General features: G+C 47.5%; 2 protein-coding genes and 1 long non-coding RNA gene across 4 annotated transcripts; 2 read left to right on the top strand and 1 right to left on the bottom strand.

The window, feature by feature from the left end:
* The first annotated feature begins 23 nt into the window (after positions 1–23).
* RPS25 (ribosomal protein S25) lies at positions 24–2,229 on the top strand. The gene is made up of 5 exons (XM_081172803.1): positions 24–160; positions 283–378; positions 1,311–1,494; positions 1,966–2,063; positions 2,167–2,229. Exons 1-4 carry the CDS (start codon positions 158–160, stop codon positions 2,058–2,060), a joined length of 378 nt encoding a protein of 125 aa, XP_081028929.1. The 5' UTR covers positions 24–157; the 3' UTR covers positions 2,061–2,063; positions 2,167–2,229.
* A 716-nt stretch (positions 2,230–2,945) lies between these two features.
* Positions 2,946–13,594, bottom strand: CENATAC (centrosomal AT-AC splicing factor). 2 transcript variants are annotated; one of them, XM_081172691.1, is made up of 11 exons: positions 13,334–13,594; positions 10,253–10,419; positions 9,437–9,535; positions 8,770–8,836; positions 8,610–8,672; positions 7,925–7,989; positions 7,605–7,755; positions 6,787–6,817; positions 5,605–5,688; positions 5,335–5,467; positions 2,946–3,176 (listed from the first exon to the last, which is right to left on the bottom strand). In XM_081172691.1, the coding sequence occupies exons 1-11, from the start codon at positions 13,577–13,579 to the stop codon at positions 3,110–3,112; spliced, it is 1,173 nt and encodes a 390-aa protein (XP_081028817.1). In that variant the 5' UTR covers positions 13,580–13,594; the 3' UTR covers positions 2,946–3,109. The 2 variants fall into 2 exon arrangements, with proteins under 2 accessions (XP_081028817.1, XP_081028818.1); XM_081172692.1 differs by lacking the exon at positions 8,610–8,672.
* Positions 3,183–4,800, top strand: LOC308574717. The gene is made up of 2 exons (XR_014002568.1): positions 3,183–3,520; positions 4,680–4,800. It is a non-coding gene; the product is annotated as an uncharacterized lncRNA (long non-coding RNA).
* Positions 13,595–13,598: the final 4 nt, after the last annotated feature.

Here is a 13,598-nt window from a genome sequence, read left to right as displayed (position 1 = left end):
CCGCTCCCGCCCAGCTCCCTGCCGAGCATCTCTTCCGGTGCCGCCCCGGAAGGGACCCTCGGCTACGGGGTTTCCCGGCCTGCCCATACAGGCGCCTTCCTTTCTGGCCGGAAATCGCTGAGGGAGAAGCAGCGACTGTAGCCGCTCCGACTACACCATGGTAGGCCCCGAAATGCGGGGCGGGGGTGACTAGGCCGCTACTCGCTCTCTGTCTCTCGCTCCCTGCTGCGGTTGTCCTTCTCCTTCTCCTCATCGCTTTCCTCTCCCTTTTTCTCCCCGCAGCCGCCAAAGGACGATAAGAAGAAGAAGGACGCGGGCAAGTCGGCCAAGAAGGACAAGGACCCCGTCAACAAGTCCGGCGGAAAAGCCAAGAAGAAGGTGGGCCTGGGAGGGTCGTTGGAGCGGGACCGGCGCGGAGCCGCCGTTCTCTTCTCCAGAGGCGCGTGCACGGAGGAACCCCCCTCCCCCTTCTTGGCACTAACGTGCCTCGTGTTCCAAAAAGGCACGTGCCGGGCCGGGCCGGGCCCGCCTTGCGTTGTGGTCTGTACCACTTGGGGGGCGGGCGAAGGGCCGTGCTTTTGAATGGTCTCGCGGGCTTTCTCAATAAATAACGAGGTTTTCCTTACCGCCCGATGTGCCGGACAGCCGTTGGTATCGCCAAGCATCCCAGCCTGCAGCCTCATGTGGTATATCGTCTTCTCTTGCAACGTATATGCAAATGCAAGAAGTTATACGTGGTGGAAGTAGTCTCTGAAGCAATGTTGTATAGGCATATAGAGATAGCTACATAAACTTTGTTCAAAATGGTGATTTTTTTCCCCGTATCGCTTTCCAAAGGGTAGTCTGCTTCTGTGTTGGTAGGTAGGAGCACTTGCAGATGGGAAAGGAACCTGTGGAATTGTATATAGCAGTGTTTGCCTACCTTAAGATTTGATGGTGAACTCATGTGACGTGGTTACAAGTGACTAGGACTTGGGATTCAAATTCCTACCTTGATGTGTGGGAAAATGGGAAGGGGAAAGAACCGTGTATAACACTTTCAGCCCCTTGGGGGGGAAAATGGGATATAGAAATATAATACACTTGGTGCTCTCCAGCATTTTGGACCACAGTGCCTATAAGCTGCAGCTAATTGCAGTGCTGGCTGGGGTTGAAGGGTCAAAGCATCTGGAAGACACCAGGTTGGCAGACTGGTGCACATCCTTAAAACCTTACCAGTGTGAAGTCCTCAGCACCTTTACTCTTGAGTAAATCTGTGTCATTTGGGCTTTTAAAGCTTTAACGGCTCCCCCCCTTTCTTTCTTGAGCAGAAGTGGTCCAAAGGGAAAGTAAGAGACAAGTTGAACAACCTTGTTCTGTTTGACAAAGCTACTTACGACAAGCTGTGCAAGGAAGTGCCAAACTACAAACTCATCACACCTGCTGTGGTCTCTGAAAGGCTGAAGATTCGAGGCTCCTTGGCTAGAGCCGCGCTCCAGGAGCTTCTCAGCAAAGGTAACAACATAGCAGAATTCAGTGCCTCAGTGGAAAGGGCTGTCTGTGGCTACTTAAACAAAGGGTAGCCAACATGGCGTTCTCTGATGTTTATTAGACTACAGCTCCCATCATCCCTTATCATTGGCTACCCTTAGCTTAAATTAAGGTGTTTGGGGGTCACTTGATAGCCGCCCTACTTATCTCATGAATGTGTGTTGGAGTCTGTCTCTCATATGTTTGGCAATGGCAGAATAGGGCGCTAAACTGGCAGGTAGCTGGCAACTTGTCGGTGCCGCATGCATGAATACAGAATATCCCTAGAAGTACAACACTGGTATTTATTACAAAAGCCTTAATTGTGAGCACTGTAATGAACAAGTTACAGCTCCACAGATTTATTTTTGTACGTATAGGAAGTTGGTTGGTATGTTGCTTTTAAAAGCTCTGCTGTTCTTCACATTGAACTGAACTGTCCTGTCCTTTTGCCAGGCCTAATCAAACTGGTGTCCAAGCACAGAGCCCAGGTCATCTACACCCGAAACACCAAGGGGGGTGATGCACCAGCTGCTGGGGAGGACGCATAAAAGGTGAGCTACTTCTCAGTGCTGGCAGTATGGCTTGGTGGAATTCTATCATGGCAGTTATTTAACAAGCAAATGGTTCTAATTAATTTATCTGTTTGTTTTGCAGGTTCTTGGGAGGTTTTATTAAGACTCTGTAAATGACTAAAATAAAATAATTTCAACTCCGGAAGTTTTGTGTGCTTTTCTGCTCAGTGGAGTTAAGTACAGCTTTGTTTCTAATAGTCAGGGACCATAGGCAATCAGTCATTGAAAAGCCTTCACTCATTTTCATACCAGGCTGGCCTGCAAGTGCATGGCTATGTACTTTAAAAATTATGTCCCGGGCCCATGACATAAAGCGTGCAGATTCTACCACCCAGTCTTTGTTTTTACTGTGCCAATGAGGCTATCATGGGAGCTATTTATAAACAGGCTTCTAGTCTCCTTATAACAGCATAGATTATTAGATCATAGTGGAGGGATAAAGGACTCCCAGCTGTCCAGATTTAAAGGCCCTGATGCAGGAGGGTTCTGATGAAGAGGTGCTTAACCACCCACTCAAGCAGCCAAGACATTGTGCAGTGTAGGGGGTGTTCAGTCCAGCAAGGTATCAAGGAGCTGAGAGCTGTTGAAGTGAATCCTCTGCTTGTAGGAAATGGAGACCTGGCATTGAAGCAGGCCTGCATTATACCATATTCCTACTGGATACTGTGCAAACAGAATGTGGAATGCTTAGCCCTTTGGGGTAAATGTGGCTTGTTGCACAAAGTGAGCTAGTGCCTTTTAATTTAAAAAAAAAGGGAGAATAAGCCCTCAGAACAGCCAGGGATAAGAAAATGTTCCCAACTTTTACAATAACTGCCTTAGAGGAGCTCTCTGTTTAAGATAGATGAGTTGAGATGAGTAGAATTTTAAAACACGTTTTATATTTAATGATACTTTACTACAGAATAACCACATGATACTTGCTGACATACAGAAGGTTCAAAAAGGTTCAAAAAGAAAAGTCTTCATCTGGCCTCTTCTCAGGCTGCACAACCTTCTGTAATTGAATCAGGCCTTTCTTCCCTTCAGTCAGTTTGTTGCCGTTTCCTTTTAGGGCCAGGATGTTTCTGTGCTTCAGATTTGAACTGATGTCTAGAAAAAGTATGGTTAATAAAAGAAGCTTAAAAGAATGAACCAGCCACCACATCAATTGCAGAGCCACCATGTTCATTTTCTTACATTCTCTGAGTGTATTGCCAATTATTATTTTAATTGGGGGGCAGGGGGAGAATAAACTCCCGTACCATACATTTTTCAAAGTGTTAAATCAAATTCACCAAAGGCCTGGATAAGCAGGTGTGTTTTGACCTGACCTTGAAAGACATAGAGACAATTGATATTTGCAAAGAGGGGGATTCTAATTGGATACAGGGAAGGCGCTATCACTGTTCAGCAAGAAGTCCTCTACCCTGATCTCAGGGCAGGTGATAAAGTGTGTGGAGTGCCTCAGGGTGCGATTCTCTCCCCGATGCTTTTTAACATCTTTATGCGCCCCCTCGCCCAGCTTGTCCGGAGTTTTGGGCTGGGTTGCCATCAGTATGCTGATGACACCCAACTCTATCTGTTGATGGATGGCCATCCTAACTCGGCCCCAGACACACTGACCAGATGTCTGGAAGCTGTGGCTGGATGGTTACGTGGGAGCCGGTTGAAGTTAAATCCTTCGAAGACAGAGGTCCTCTGGCTGGGGCGGGACGATATGGGATCGAGGGGGCAACTCCCATCTCTTGCGAGGGTGCAATTAGTGCCAGCACCGTCCGTTAAGAGTTTGGGTGTAATCTTCGATACCTCCCTCTCTATGGAGGCGCAGATTACAGCTATAACAAAGGCGGCATTTTTCCATCTCCGCCAAGCTAAGCAGTTGGCCCCTTATCTCTCTCGCCCTCACCTAGCCACTGTGATCCATGCGACGGTCACCTCCAGACTGGATTATTGTAACTCGCTCTACGTGGGGCTGCCCTTGAGACTGACCCAGAAACTCCAGCGGGTGCAGAATGCCGCGGCGAGACTCCTTATGGGGTCTTCGCTGCGAGATCACATTCATCCGGTACTATACCAGCTGCACTGGCTCCCGGTGGAGTACAGGATCAGGTTTAAGGTGCTGGTTTTAACCTTTAAAGCCCTATACGGCCTAGGACCCTCGTACCTACGGGACCGCCTCTCCTGGTATGCCCCACAGAGAAACCTACGGTCTGCAAATAATAACACCCTCAAGGTCCCAGGCCTCAGAGAGGTTAGGCTGGCCTCAACTAGAGCCAGGGCCTTCTCGGCTGCGGCTCCAACCTGGTGGAACGCTCTGTCACAAGAGACCAGGGCCCTGCGGGACCTGACATCTTTCCGCAGGGCCTGCAAGACAGAGTTGTTCCGCCAGGCCTTTGGTCAGGGCGCAGCCTGACTCCCTCCTCTGGCAACCTGCACAGAATTTTGTTTAATCGGTTGCCATCAATTTGATTTCAACTAATTTTTATAATGAAAATTTTTAGAATGTGTTATTATTTGATTGTTTATTTGATTGTTGTTAGCCGCCCTGAGCCCGGCTTGGCTGGGGAGGGCGGGATATAAATAAAATTTATTATTATTATTATTATTAAAGAGAAATGTACACCATCAGGGACTAAAGGCTCTATGTATCAATAATGAAACCTTAAATTGGGCCCAGTAACATATTGGCAGCCTGTGCAGATCTTGCAGAATAGGTGTTGCTGCATAGGTCCAGGGGGAAAAAGCTAAATTTTCTGGACCATTATTCAAAGGTAGTTCTACGGAAACAGATTATAGTAATCAAGACTCCCGGTTATCTGAGCATGCAGCACTGGGCAGACTATATTTAGAAACAGCCATAGCTAATAAAAGGCACTTCTTGCCATTTTGTCAATTAATGAAAGTGAAGGGAAAGTGACACAGGTCAGTTTAAAAAAAAAGAAATAATATACCAGGCCAGATAACATCAGTAACAAGTACTCTACTTAAAGATAAAACTAAAATTTCTGTGGCCAACCAGAAAGCGTTCATTTTACAAAGCCAGTGTATGTTCAAAATGCTGGGGTCGAAGACTCAACTATTATGTGCTAAACGTTTGGGAATAAGTGCCTTGTAGGATTCAACCAAAGTTCCACCACATCTGGTTTTCTTTGTAAGGGCCCAAGGTGCTAGAGAGCCAGCTACAGAGCCTACCATGTAAAAGGTGCTGTATTGTCCACCGTTAAATGCAGATACATTATAAAGGAAGCAAATGTGCACAGAGGCTTACCTGGACTGCCACCTCCTGCCATGGTTCCAAACCCGCCCAAAGGAGGGGAGCCACCCTTCTCCTGTCTGAGAGGTGTGATCGAAGTTGGCACCAACACGATTAGGTGGGAGTTTTTTCAGCTTCTGTTTCTCCTCTTTAAAGAAAGGAGGGTGGGGAAAGAAATCATTTTCAAGCCTCAATTGGAGTCCTAGTCTCACTTTGATTTCCAGCAAGTGAGCTGTGTCATAATAAAAGAGTCCCGACTACAGGGCCAAATTTCTGCATACTCACTTTCCTTGAGAAATTCTTCGTAAGAAGGTCCAATCTGTGGTGTGCTTTCCCCTTCCTCCTCCATCAGCCAAGGGGGTTTGGCCCCTAAAGTATGGAAGGATGACAAGTTAGAGCAGCCCCATTCTTCTTACCTCTGTGTCAAATGGCAGCCTCCCCATCTGTGGGGCCATTATCTTTCCAGAGAATGCAATAAGGTATCTTTAATATTTTTTACCTTCCTGAACAAGGGTTGAAACCTCCATGGGAATGTGGTGGGAATGTAAAAAAAAGTAAAGAACTTCTGGGAAATGATATATAATGAGATGAAAAAGATGTTGAAATATACATTTTTTAAAAAACCAGAAGCATTTTTACTTTGTATTATAGGTCAGGACATTAATAGGCAAGATGTTAAATAGTTTTTATATGCAACAACTGCGGCAAGAGCCCAGTTAGCCCAGAAATGGAAGCAAGAAGAAATTCTGACGAAAGAAGAATGGCAGATGAAATTAATGGAAATTAATGGAATATGCAGAAACCTGTGGGACCAGAGATTTACAGAAGATTGGAAGAAATATATGAATTATTTGAAGAGCAACTGAAATCAAATTACGCTAGTAGGACTACAAGAAGTTTTGTAAGGAGAAATATAGGAAGTGTTACAAAGTAGAAAAAGACAGATATTGGTTATGAGTTTGAAATGTAATAGGGAAGATAAGAAATGCATACTGAGAGATTAGATTGGGAAAATTTTCAGACAAGATTGATGGAAGTCAAAAAAATGAATAAGATTTAAAAGTAAGTTTAATTACTGTTGAAAATGATATGTTAAAAAAACCTAATAAAATTATATTTTTTTAAAAAAAACCTCCGTGGCAGAGCACATGCTTTACATGCAAAAGGTACAAGGTGCAAACCCTGGTGTCTACAGGTAGGGCTGGGAAAGATTCTGGAACCTCAGAGAGCCACTGTTAGTCACAGAGTCAACCATGTTGGGCTAGATGGACAAGTGGTCTGTGTAAGGCAGCTTCCTATGTTTCTGTTAATGTGGCTATTCTTAAGAATCTGTGTTTTTGGGCATTCTCTATTTGCAACCACAGTTAGGATCTTTCTCATGTAAGACCAGAGTTTATTAAACCTCATCATAAGACAGGTCAAAATCATGTTTTAGAAAGTGGAGCAATCAAATCTTTGCTAGCATACCTGTGTAAATGTTGCCGCGCTCTGCTGGTTCCTGTGTTCAAAAAAGCAAAGGGAAAACCAAGGTAGAAATGATTTAGAGAAGAGGAAGTATATAAAGAGGCAGCTGCCATTGCTGCAAAGAAGGAGCAAGAGTTGCATTTAATTATACAGTACAGCTTTTAAAGGTAATGTAACTCCCGATTCCAATTCCCCATGTTCACAAATTTATTAAATTTGTATACCACCCTACTTCCATAGATCTCGGTGGTTCACAACATAAAAATACAAGATAAAAACACAAAATGCAAGATAAAAACAAACCAATAAACCCCTCTCCCACAAACACATTTAAAAGGGAATAGGATAATAATCAGCCAAAGGCCTGACTGAAGAACATTTTCGACTGTTGCCTAGAGGTGTATAATGAAGGTACCAGCCGAATCTTGTATCAAGCTGGGAATGGGGCATATCCTATTATGTGCAATAAAGGTTAAGGACCACCAAACTGTTCGCTGGTCTGCCACTGGTGTAGGAGCTCTGCCACTCAAGTCAGAAGCCATTCATGGCAGTACAAGGCACCTGCAGTGGATTGTTTTTCTTATTCAAGAGATTTATATTCTGCTTTCTAAAGAATATCTTCAACCAGGTAGACTACAATCATTATTTAGAAAACTATCTCAGTATTACCCAACCATTTAACACAATAAAATCCGTGCCACCATGAGAATAAAGTGTAATTATACCCTCATTAGCTATATTCATCCAGAACCCCAAACTAAAAGGCTTTCGAGGACAAATGGGTCATTGTGAAGAGATGAAGTGGGCTCCCATCTGCCTACCTGATGGCCAATAAAAGTTAAAGACTGTCCTGCTTCCTGCCACTCTGACTCTGGCACAGTTCTGTATGCAGATCCAGGGTGTCCTTCAAGAAATGCCACGTTTCTGCTTGGCCCAGGCTGCTGCTGTTCTTCCGTGGCAAAAGCAGAGTCACTACAACACAGGAGAATGTCTCGAGTAAAGCAGAAAGTATATGGGCACATTTTGTTGCACGGGGGTTGAAAAGGCCATATTACAAAGGGCAGAAAGGGCCCTTGGTGTATGGAGTCATTAAGGCCTCTAAAGCAAACACCATTGATAACCGTGACTAAACAACTCTTACCTTGGGCTTCCTGTAAAAGCATTGGCGGTGGCAGCTCCATTGCACAGCTCTGTCTCTGCCTGTTGCTGAGTTTGATTCAGGAAAAAACACTTGTTTCAAGATACAATAGTAAAGTCTGCTCTGTAGGACAACCTTGGAATGAAATCACTAGTAATAAGGCGGAAGGAATCCAACCAATGCCCATCAAGAGATAATGGCCAAAGACATGCCCTTGCACTGGAGGGAAATGGGGGTGTGCAAATAAGCTTTGGCCACAGATTCCCCCTAACCAACACTTAAGGTGTGGACATATCAAGGAAAGGAAGCTCATTAGATGGGATATTTTAATGCTTTATTGTCAATAGAGCAAACAGTGGCCGGTAAAGGACTTTGCATTTTCGGGGTTGGGGGGGGAGGCACAGAAAGGGCATTCAAGAAGTGAGGCTGCCCCAGACCACAAACAACAACTGTAAACTTTCAGCCAGGCATGGGCGTTAGGAAAGGAAGGTCATACAAAGGAAATCTAAACTGGATATGAGAGATGAGATGTGCTGCTTGCTGGGGACATTCACCACCTTCCCTAGTGGTTGGAAGAGAAATCATGTGTTTCAGGGCAACAGCACAACTAGAGAGAAAGGCAAGGGGCACAGAAACAGCTGTGAACGTAATGATGGATACTGCCCATGTGCATCCTGGGCACACAAACCTCTAAGGCAGCCTGCACTACTTCTTGCCGTCTCTGCTCCACCTCTCTGATGCGAGCAGCCACCTGGAATTGGGGTAGGCAGAAGAAACAATGAGAACCTGAAGCAGAGGAGAAACCCAAATTCCTACCCCCCCCCACACAAACACATTATTGTCCTCACCTCTTGAATGAGTTCATCTTCTTTTTCCTCATAAGCTTCCAGAGCTTTGGAGAGTGATGCCTTGAAGCTGAAACAGATTCAAAAGTTATATCAGTTTGTGGAGCAACAACGTGAACTGAGGCAGTGGCCTTTTGCTGCCTCTACCACAGAAGACAGGTGGTGCAACAACAAGAAAATCTAAAACAATTTTACAGAAAAATTATTCCAGGCTGAATGAGTGATTACTTTGGGAGCCCCAGCAGTGTAGGAGGAACAGTATCAAAGCCCTGAAACAACCAGGTACGGTCAACACCTAACCCTGTCCCACCATCACGCCCTCTAATAAATTCTTCTCCTTTGGCCAAGGGGCTATATTCCCTCTTGGGGATAGCTGACAGAGGCCATATGCTGGCAGCATGTGGAGATACCTGACCAGAAGCTAATCAGCACAGAGACAGAGATGGTTTCTGCCAGCGATATGGACTTAGTATTTGGGAAAGGCTTTTTAAATTAGGCCAAGCGTGTCTCTATGGCTGCAGATTGCCTACTAATGATCATTCCCACATGGAACAAGATGGATGAATGGTCTGACTTGGCATAAAGCAGCTTCCTTCTGTGTCAAAGAGGTGAAATAGCTAATCTAGCAAACAATATGCGACATAAACTAACTGGCAAAGCGTCTACTCACAGCTCATAATCCTCAGAGGAAACCAAGAAGCGAGACTTCAGGCTAGGGTCTGCTTTGTTCTCCCACCAGAATGCATAGACTGCTTTCTTATGTTCAACGCTTGAAAAGGAATAAAAGACCAAAACACGTTAAGAGTGAGAAAGGCACAAACTTTTAACAGGACTGCCCAGGCTACAGTTCTTATCCAGTTCTGAGGATAGTCTCAGAGGAAAACAACTTAAGCAATTCTGCGTGCTGTGAAAGATGTCTGTATCAGAAGCCAAGGGCAGGCACGGACACTCACAAAAAGGGCCTCATTACAAGCATGGAAAAATCAAATTTGATTCCACTCAAAGTCATATCCACATTTAGAACTATGTCAGTTTTTTACTCACTCCCAGGAGCCTAATTACCAAAGAAGAGGCCAGTGGAGGAGTTGTTTGGGGTATGTGTGTGACAACTATGAAAAATATGCTCCACTGTTTCCTTAATTGGAAGAAAACTGGAATGAACTTGCAAATAGTAAAAACAAGGTGACTCTGAAAACAGCCAGTTTTGCTTTGACTGCTGTAAACTGCCACCAACTTACTATGATTCCCATGTTTCAGACTGCAAACTGGGTTACTGATACAATCCAGTATATCATTGATTGGCTATGAAAATTGCTTGTGCACCTTTCTCCTTCAAAAATAACTTTGTTACGATTAGTAGGTAAAGCAAATAAAAGCAATATGCAAATAAGGAAGCCAAACAAAGCTATTCATGTTCCAGACACCCTCACCTCATGCTCCAGGCAAGAGGTGGCCTGCCTGAGTGGAGACTCTTCTCCAAGCTTACCTGGCCATGTGCTGGAGGAGGCCACCATGCAGCACAGCCAAGGACCCCTGGCTCAGGTGCAACTTCACCTCTTGCCTGCAGCAAATGCACCAGAAGTGCCGCTCGTGCTCCCCAGGGTCAAAAGGCACCACCGAGGCCCGCTTGAGCATCTTCCGCGCTGCGGCCACCTGAGCAAAACGTAAAAGAGAAGCAAAAGTGAGAAGATAAAAAATACTTGCGTGAAGGGTAGCTCAGTTGGAAGAGCGTAAGCCTCTGAATCTCAGGATAGGGGGGGGGGGGGTTCAAGCCCCATGTTGGGCAAAAACATTCCTGCACTGCAGGGGGTTGGACATGGGCGTAGCCAGGATTTTTGTTAACGTGGGGGAGCCAAAATTGTTGAACCTTTGTTAAGAGATCAGCCAAAGTTGAGGCATCTGCTGGGGGGGGGGCAGAACCTCAATTAATTGAGTACTTTCAATCATTTTTGTGCCCCCCCTTGGGGTTGGACTAGATCATAGGCGCCGACTCCATGGGGCTTGAGGGGGCCCGAGCCCCCCCAAAAATTCGTTTGGGGGGGCTCAGCCCCCCCAATAATCTCGGGCGGCGGTGGGCGCGTCCGCGGCTTTTATAGGGCGCCCGGCGCGCACCAGCTCGATAACGGGCACCGGTGCGGCGGGGGGCGCCGGGCCGGGGGAGGGGGGCGGCCGGCCTGTCTCCTTGGCAACCCCATTGAGCAGCGCCGGCTCCCCCGGGAGGGCCATCCCCCCGCGCCGCCGATCGCCAACACCGCCGACGCTGTGGCTGCCCGAGCCCGAGCCTGAGCCTGAGCCCGACCCGGAGCCCGAGCCCGAGCCCGAGCCTGAGCCCGACCCGGAGCCCGAGCCCGAGCCCGAGCCCGACCCGGAGCCTGAGCCTGAGCCCGAGCCCAAGCCCGTCAGTCAGTCAGTCAGTCAGTCAGGAAGGAGAAATGGGGAGGGAGACGAGGGAGGAAAATTGCGCGCAGGGTGAAGAAAGGAGAAGGGCGAACGAGACGAGCTTCCAACCCAAAAAAGGGCTGGAAGACTGGGAGGATGCAGGATCGGGAAAGAAAGCGACGCCTTCCCCGCCCGCGACGTCGCCCGCTTGTCATTGGCAGCGCAGCGGGCGCCCAGAGGGGCTGGGCACCGGCGCAGGGCCGCTCCACAGCCGCGGAGGACAGCTGCGCGGCTAAGACGGGAGAAGAGGGCAGAGCAAAGGGGGTCCCTTCCCCAACCTCCGGCTCTGAGACTTCCCTGAGCCCCAGAAAAGCGAAAGGATTTTCTCTTCTTCTTTTTTTATAAATATTTTATTAAGGTTTCAAATACAAAGTTAGAAACATACACTGAAGAAAAAAGTAAAAGAACAAGAAAAAGAAAAAAAGAAAAAGAAGAAAAGAAAACCAACCATTCAACACATTTTTTATATAACTAACTGGACTTCCTCGCATCTCCCTTACCCTGCATTCTTTATAATAAAGATATCAGCAAATTATTACCTTGTTTCGTACCTTATTTTGTACTTTTCAAATACTATACCTCTAAATTTAACATACTTTTCATCAGTTACTTATATCTTAAATTAAACATAGTATTACCTTAGATTTTGACCTTTTCTTACTTAAAATATAATTTCCTGTTTCCCAAATCTAATTGCTGAAGCTATAGTTTCCGAATCATGTAAATTTTTAACATTCATACAACTTATATTGTTTTTGTAAATAGTCCTTAAATTTTTTCCAGTCCTCTTCCGTTGTTTCTTCTCCCAAATCTCGGATTCTGCCAGTCATTTCAGCCAGTTCCATGTAGTCCATCAATTGCGTCTGCCACTCTTCCAGTGTGGGCAAATCTTGTGTCTTCCAATATTTTGCGATAAGTATTCTTGCTGCTGTAGTTGCATACATAAAGTTCTATCCTTCTTTAACACTTTCTGGCCAACAATGCCCAAGAGGAAGGCCTCTGGTTTCTTGGGAAAGGTATACTTAAATACCTTTTTTAACTCATTATAGATCATTTCCCAGAAGGCCTTCACTTTTGGACAAGTCCACCAGAGGTGAAAGAATGTCCCTTCAGCCTCCTTACATTTCCAACATTTATTATCAGACAGGTGATATATTTTTGCAAGCTTGACTGGGGTCATGTACCACCTATAAATCATTTTCATAATATTTTCCTTCAAGGCATTACATGCCGTGAATTTCATTCCGGTGGTCCATAACCTTTCCCAGTCCTCAAACATGATGTTATACCCAATATCCTGAGCCCATTTTATCATGGCTGATTTGACTGTCTCATCCTGAGTGATTTTCTCTTCAACCTGCCCTCCATCCTCTTGCAGAAAACTCTTTGCCTGCCCTGCCCGTATCTCGTTTTTGCTTTTTAATTCCACACACGCACCCTTCGGACTTCGTGGCAATCGGGCGCGCGGGTGCGTTTCCTAAGAGAGTGAGGACCCCCGCCTCCTCCCCACCTGCTCCCTCGCCAGCCAGCCAGCCGCGCGCCCTAGCCGGAGAGCCCCGGCCGTCCCCGTCGCGCAATCGGCTGGATCTCCCTTCAGCAGGCCGTGCTCACAACTCGGCCCAGGGACCCCCCAGCAGCGGATCTCCGGCCCAGCTGAAGAATCCGGCAACAAGCCCCCTCCTCCCCAATCGCTCCGCCGAAATACGCTCCAAAACCCCCCAGATAGGCCGCCGGCCGCCAAGTCTCGTGGCGCCCTGAGCGAGGGTCTCTCCCCAACACCGCCACCTCGAACTGCGTTCTCCCGGCTACCCGAGCGAACCAGCGGCAGGACCCCGGTATGGGCCCCCCCAATATTTTTTATAAGTCGGCGCCCCTGGACTAGATGACCCTGGTGTTCCCTTCCAGCTCTATAACCCTGTGAAATCTCTCTGGAGAGCAGCTGGCGCCCTTTCGGACCGGCTGCAGAACCAGCCCCCCACCCGCCCACTCCTTGCTCCTCCTTGGACAGGCCACCCGCAGCCGGGCAGGCAGAAATGCGAAGGGTGCAGCCTTGCACGAAACTCGGCCGGCTGCCTTCGGACACTTCACCCGACCCTCCGCGCCCACCCCTGGGGCTCCGGGGCCGTACTTTCTCCTTCAGGCGGGCGAGCGCCCCGCGAAGCCGCCTCTGGTGCCCCGCGCTGTAGAGGTGGCTGCGCCGACCGGCGAAAGCGCTGCACCGGCAGAGCGGGCAGCGGAACAGCGTCGTCGCCATGGGAACGGCGCCAGGCCCCTCGCCCCGATCGCCATCAACCCCGCCGCCGCCCCCGTCCTCCATTTTGCAAATCCCGGAAGCGGCCGGCCAAGGAGGCGGGTCTCGCGGCGAGGGCGACATCTGGCGGCCGTCCCCAGAA

The sequence above is a fragment of the Podarcis bocagei genome, assembly GCF_964188305.1.
Source record: "Podarcis bocagei genome assembly, chromosome: 15".
Classification (NCBI taxonomy): Eukaryota; Metazoa; Chordata; class Lepidosauria; order Squamata; family Lacertidae; genus Podarcis; species Podarcis bocagei.
The sequence above is the reverse complement of the archived record's forward strand: the minus strand, read 5'-3'. Positions and strand labels throughout refer to the sequence as shown.

Bases quoted from the DNA above. Each gene is read 5' to 3' on its own strand.
- CENATAC (XM_081172691.1), bottom strand. From the start codon at position 13,579: ATGTCGCCCTCGCCGCGAGACCCGCCTCCTTGGCCGGCCGCTTCCGGG. The intron at 8,673-8,769 runs GTGAGGACAATA...CCCCAATTCCAG, and splicing joins AAGATGAACTCATTCAAGAG to GTGGCTGCTCGCATCAGAGA. The intron at 5,689-6,786 runs GTATGCTAGCAA...TCCATACTTTAG, and splicing joins GCGCGGCAACATTTACACAG to GGGCCAAACCCCCTTGGCTG.
- RPS25 (XM_081172803.1), top strand. The intron at 379-1,310 runs GTGGGCCTGGGA...TTTCTTGAGCAG, and splicing joins GCGGAAAAGCCAAGAAGAAG to AAGTGGTCCAAAGGGAAAGT. The intron at 1,495-1,965 runs GTAACAACATAG...TCCTTTTGCCAG, and splicing joins CCAGGAGCTTCTCAGCAAAG to GCCTAATCAAACTGGTGTCC.